The sequence below is a fragment of the Dreissena polymorpha genome, chromosome 4, assembly GCF_020536995.1.
Source record: "Dreissena polymorpha isolate Duluth1 chromosome 4, UMN_Dpol_1.0, whole genome shotgun sequence".
Lineage (NCBI taxonomy): Eukaryota > Metazoa > Mollusca > Bivalvia > Myida > Dreissenidae > Dreissena > Dreissena polymorpha.
The window spans coordinates 46,688,021-46,694,748 of NC_068358.1; the positions used below are offsets into that span (position 1 = coordinate 46,688,021).

The window sequence follows — 6,728 nt, forward strand, 5'->3', positions numbered from 1 at the left end:
TAACTTTTTTAATATTGAACACAGCAACTTGATATTTTGCATACATGTGCATCTCATTGAGCTGCACATTTTCAGTTGTGAAAGGTGAAGGTGAAGGTCATCCTTCAAGGTCAAATGTGAAATATAAAGCGTCTGTCTGTCCGAAAACTTTAACATTGGCCATAACCTTTCAATATTGGCGTGCATGCGTATCTCATAGAGCTGCACATATTGATTGGTGAAAGGTCAATGTCATCCTTCAAGGTCAAGGTCAAAGGTCAAATTTTGCAATATTGAAGATAGCAACTCCATATTCGGCATGCATATGTATGTCATGGAGCTGCACATTTTGAGTGGTGAAAGGTCAAGGTCATCCTTCAAGGTCAAAGGTAAAATATATGGCTTCAAAGCTGCGCAGCAGGGGCATTGTGTTTCACAAACACAGCTCTTGTTTAATATATTTTCTGCACATTTCTTACAAAAACTTACATCAATACACGATTTTCTTCGTTAATTCAATCATTCCTGACAGACTTGTGTACATATTTCGCTTACATCTTGTCGCGCGTAGGTAGGACCGCATTACCGCTTCCGAAATGTGTATTCATACTATTGCCTTCGAGGAACTTATCTGATGTTTGACGGAAAGGGCCGAAAATGTGCGAGTGTGGGTCAAGTTCCCCACAGGTACTACTTTCCCGTTCCCCCAATTATTTTTCCGTAACTAAAATTTTTCGTACCCAATTTTTTTTCGTACCCACTTTATTTTTCGTACCCAATTTTTTTTTCATCCCCAATTTTTTGTTCGTACCCAAAAAAATTTCAGTCCCAATTTTTTTGTTCCCAAATATTTTTTCGTGCCCAAATTTGTTTTCATACCCAAATTTTTTTCGAAAATTTTTTGTACCAAATTTTTTTTTCGTAACAACATACACAATTGTGGTGATTGTGGTGATGTAGATAAACTTAACTTGATGCTTTTTTTATGCGATAAGAATATTCATAAACGTTTTATCCACATTAATCCTTGAACAAAATCAACAAAACTATTATTAAGCTACATCGACGAACATATGACACCGCCATAGTCTCTTAGGACGTTGGTTAACAAATATGTTGATGACTTAACTAGAAACTCTGTGGGTGCAAGTAATGTTGACTAAGTGATTGTTCACTACAATATGTACACGCGTATTATACTATGCATGTACTTAATTTGACTGAATTTTCTGATCACAGAGCCCGATTGAATTTACTTTACTCTGTGATAAATGTACATAAACAAATCAAGGGCACATCTTTATAAAAATAGATAAGAAACAAAATAATAAAGAGTTTTTAAAACATGCTTCAGAAGATTAAAGATACATTTTCGATGAAATAACAAATTCAATGCTATCGGACGATTGACAATATTGATAACTGTATCGATGTTTTATCGAATACTATTTTCAATATCTCTTTTGAGCTTAACTGTAAAACTGTACATGCAGGCGGAAATAAGCGCAAAAATAAATGTGAAGAAATCATTGTGGTTTAACGAAAAATGTAAAGTAAAGAAAACCGAGTTTTATGGACGTAAAATAATTTATAAACGTTATCCTTGTGACGCTAACATGATTAGTTTTTGTTTACAAATAATTTTAAAGATTGTGTAAATGTTCAAAATTTGCAAATGATTATTTGCATTTGCTATCTGTTTTTATGCTGTTATTTCCTGATGATATAGAGGATATTTGTTGGTTTCGGTAGCATATCGAATTTAATTCACGAGTGATCATAGAAATTTATATTTTCACGAGTGGCGTAGCCACGAGTGAAAATATTTTTTTCTATGATCACGAGTGAATTAAATTCGATATGCTACCGAAACCAACAAATTTTCTTTTTATTTTATGCTTATTTTTGTAGTTTTGTTAATTTTCCGAATTTGCCTCATTAAGTTTCCCCGTGGGGTGCCTCAATTTTTAGAACGCACAAAGAACTTACTACACAATAAAATAGTTCACATCTGTAAAAAGTGTATTACTATTAAAATCAATGTTTTATTCAACATATATCTTTTTCATACTTTATACATTCAATATTATTACAAACAATAGTTTAATTTAAATTATTATGAAATTAATAGTGTTGCATATACTGGCGTAGTAATTTGTGTATTCAACTGATCTCAAAGTTACGAAAGTGCTCGCCATGTTGAACAACACTTTTACGACTTTCTGGATTAATAACACATAACTGGATTAAACTAGGAACGCAAACATATTTCAACAGTGTTTTTGTGCTAAATGGTTTCGATATCAATCACTGTCACTCTCTGCAATAAGACGGATTCGCTTGTAGTGTCGCTGTACAGGGGAATCTGCGGTTACCGCCGGTGTACGGGATGGAGATTGCCTCTGGTGATTGACTACGTTCTGTGTCTGGGAAAGGCCCATGTAAGATTCAGAGTTGTGAAAATTAAATGTTACATTGCCCTGGAAATGTGAGTTGACAAAAAATCCTCGGGCCATCGGAAAATCACTAGATGCAGGTGTGGCTGACGCAGTGGCAGTGGCTGTGCGGTTGTGCTTTTCAACTGACTGGTTTGAATGAGAAAGTATTTTTGAAATATTTTTTGACTGTTCCTTGTTCAAACTGCTGTAATTATTTAAGCTGTTAATATTTCTGTGCCCTGAAATCTGTATTATTTGATGAGCAGGAACATTCTCGTCATTCAGCTTCTGAATCAAGTGCTTTCTTGCACTGAAAAAAGTTTATTTCTATGGTAAAAATAAAATCAATATTCAACGGTACACATGACATATTGCATAAGATATAAGTTGTAATTGTTTTGTGTGCTCTTGAAACACTTCAATAAATACATGGTGGTCTGTCAAGTACTGGATGTAATGGAACCGGAAAGTAGAGGAATAGTACTAGTCGAGTACAGGAGATTTTATGAATTAAAATTTTGAGTGTTGTAGCATGTAAATTGGACAAACAACACCTATTTAATAAATGGGAGGTAAGTGATTTTTATTATATATTTTAGTCTTGTTATGAAAGTAGTGTATATAATATGGGGTTTTGTCGGGTTTTGACCTGTATGGGGTGATTCTTGGCTCTTGAATACCAGCATCTGTTTTCATCTCTGTCATTATGCTGTATAGCTTGTTTATTCCCATGGCAGACTTCCTGAACCAGCATTGCTGTGTCTTGTTGCCAGGAGTTAAGAAGAAGGGGCTGTCTTCTGTCATCATGTCAACAGGGCGTTTGTCGGCATATAGCTTGTAGAGATGCACCGGATCTCTGTCAGGTTGTTCGGGAACTGCATATGCCCGTGGCTTGACTTTCCTATGAATAGTTAAAATGTGTGTTGCATTAAATGTTTTGTTTAAATTAAATACTATTCCACCAAAAGTGAAGTCTACTGTATATTAATAATACAAATAAGAATTATATTGTAAAAAAAGGTCTATAAATTCACTTGTGATAATAGAAAATATATATTTTCAATTGTGGCTTCGCCACTCGTAAAAATAATAATTTCTATGATCACTCGTGAAATAAAATCGATATTCTACCTTAACCAACAAATATCCTCCATGTTTGTATTATTTTTACTAAAGAAAAATTCCATTTAAATATTTTATAAACAGTACCAGTTTTTATATAAATAAAAAATTATCAATTCAGATTTGTGTACAAATATATTAAAGTAGGAAAATCACCTTATATCCCTAGGATTTTCACCAGAACGGGTTTTTGTCTGACGCTCATTGTCGAAGGTGATGAATTCTTCACCAGTTTCAAAATCGATTCCAAGGCTGACATCACCCCAGCATAGGGTGTGAATTTCCTTGCCGGTTCTCATCCCAAAATGGGTTGTACATATAAGCAACAGTGAGTGTAATAGAGCTCTTGGGCTTGATTCTCCCAGAGTTTTAGCTGCGTACATAGCTTCAATATGTTCATTTGTTAATGCCTGGGCTTGATGCGGTTTATTTCCATAACCTTCTTTTTTCAGAGCTTTTTGTTTACTTTTTAATGCTTCCCTTACTTTGGCAAATTCAGGGTCATTTATCAAAGAGTGCTTGTAGTTCATGTGCCTTAAATGCCTGTCGATTGAGCTTAAAAATGCCCTCAAAGATGTGGGTTCATACTCTGATCCATCTTTTTTAGTCACACCCAACAAAAACTCGCAGACCAGAGGGTTCAATTCATGAGGAGGTATATTTTCAATATTTCTTGCCTCATTTTTGTGACTTTTTAGGAAAGTTTTGAAAAGTCTGATGTCATTGTCGGTTTTCTTTTTTGTATTTAAATTTTCGTTTTCAAGCAGAAAGCTATCCACACTTACAGATCTGAAATTCCTTGTTGGTGTTGATGTTGGGTTTTGTTCTTTTTCTTCCTGTGTTGATGCTGTTACCAGTGGATGTGGGGCTGATGTTGCTGCTCCTGCTGTTGGTGCTGCTGATGTTATTTCTTGTGATTTTGAAGCGCTGTCATCATCTCGTTCATTCATTTCATTTAAAAAGTCATCAAAGTCAAAGATATTTGAGAAAAGAAGATTTATTTCATTGTTTTCCAATTCATCCATTGTTGTTAAAGAGTTAAGCAGCAGACGAAATAATTATGTTTAAGGGAGGTAAATATGTGTTTCAGGTTCAAGTAGACTAGTCTCCCTTGAATGAAAATTGCAATTGAGGCTCACCATGGGGTTATTGGGGAAGTAGTTCCAGTATCTAACTGAAACAGTGAAAAATAACGATATTTTTCACTGTTATGTTTCACTGTTTGAAACAGTGAAATACCACTTTTATTTCACTGATATTTCTCTATAAACCACCGGAAAGCATAAAATAAATTGTATTATATACTTCTAACCCAGTAAGCCTTCAGAACCAACTTAACAATGTTTACCTTCACTCTTCTAAATGGGGTCTTAAAATTAATGTCAATAAAACGAAAAAAAACATATTTGAAAAATGGAAAAGCAGGTTTAACTACACGTGGTCATTAAAACGAATACTGCCTTGAAATTGTCGACAGTTTAGTATATCTGTGTATTGTGTCCTTACACTAGAAATATGTCTAATACTGATTACATATTAAATGAACATATCATCATCTTGTGTCCATTTTTGGCCGTGTCAAGTTAGATGGCAAAACCAAACTAGCTCTATTCGATTCATTAGTAGCACCATACTGTATGGTTCTGAAGTCTGGTGAACTTAAGATGACTATGATAGTGATACATTAAATTACAAATTTTGCAAAAATATTCTTCGTCTAAAACAATACTTCTAACTATTCTTTTTTTAGTTAATTTTGGTTGATTCCCTCTAGCAATTGTATTATTAGTTACACCGTTAGTAACTGACGGTGTATGGGATATACACCCATTGTAATTTCATACCATACGAGAGCGAAGCTCGAGTATGGTATTAAATTACGGAGGATGTATATCCCATACACCGTCAGTTACTAACGGTGTAACAATTATATCTCAACCGACTACTCGATTACACGGGTAGTATGGAAATTACTCGGGGTGTATGCAAAATGGGCACGTGACCGCTCTAAGCCAATCGGATTAGGTCATTCTTGTAGGAGGTGAGATATTATTAGTTACACCGTTAGTAACTGACGGTGTATCGGATATACACCCTCAGTAATATCATACCATACGAGAGAATGAAATTACTGAGGGTGTATATCCCATACACTGTCAGTTTATAACGGTGTAAGTTACTGGTACACCGTTAGTAACTGACGGTGTATGAGATATACACACTCAGTAATTTCATACCATACAAGCCCTCGTATGGTATTAAATTACTGAGGGTGTATATCCCATACACAGTCAGTTACTAACGGTGTTACGATTATATCTCAACCGACTACTCGATTACTCGGTGGGTATGGAAATTACTCGAGGTGTATGGAAAATACTCCATGGGCACGTGACCGCTCTAAGCCAATCGGATTAGGTAATTTTTGTAGGAGGTGAGATAAATAAATTAGAGCTTTGCGTTATTGGATGAAAGTTGTAAATAACCAAAAATCTTTATTATACCAAGTTTTTATAGAACTGATTTATGTTTTAACCAATTTCATCTGTACGAAAAATAATATATGGTGTCATGATTTGAAGTTAACTTTAGACAACATTGGCTTGGATTATATGCTTTATGCAACTGATTTCACGTGCGACATACCTTACATCGTAAACCAACGAATTAAAGACATTTTTTCAAGAGTGGAGCGATACTTTAGCTTCACAGTCCAAAAGGGAACTCTAATTTACATTTTAAAAACGCTTCGAATATGGAAGATACCTGGTTTACATATCGAATGAAAAGTTATTAAGAATCCAATTGAGCCAATTTCGATAAAGTTCCCATTGTCTTAAAATATAAGTTGGTAGTTATAGTAGATTGTCCCGAGTAGAACCCAAGTGTTAACTCTGTAACCAAATGTATGTGCATCCGAATATCACTTTTTACTGTGTTGGCCATTATATAACGATTAACGTATAAAATATAACATCCGAGCGCCATGACCATAAGTAAAAACATATCAATGAAGCCTTCTACTAATGTATTTAATCTGATTCTCAAAAACATTTCAAACTATTTGGTCGAAGCGTACAAACTCAGAGGCGAAATTTTAAATAGTCTAGCTGTTGTATACTTATATGCTAACAAACATTATTGTATTTAATAGTCATACATATATTGTGTTGTGATTGTGTTATTTGC

At 34.5% G+C, this 6,728-nt stretch overlaps 1 protein-coding gene across 1 annotated transcript; it reads right to left on the reverse strand.

The window, feature by feature from the left end:
• Positions 1-2,119: 2,119 nt before the first annotated feature.
• On the reverse strand, positions 2,120-4,835 carry LOC127877842 (uncharacterized). The gene is made up of 3 exons (XM_052424122.1): positions 3,696-4,835; positions 3,067-3,318; positions 2,120-2,727 (listed from the first exon to the last, which is right to left on the reverse strand). Exons 1-3 carry the CDS (start codon positions 4,562-4,564, stop codon positions 2,283-2,285), a joined length of 1,566 nt encoding a protein of 521 aa, XP_052280082.1. The 5' UTR covers positions 4,565-4,835; the 3' UTR covers positions 2,120-2,282.
• Between the last annotated feature and the right edge of the window lie 1,893 nt (positions 4,836-6,728).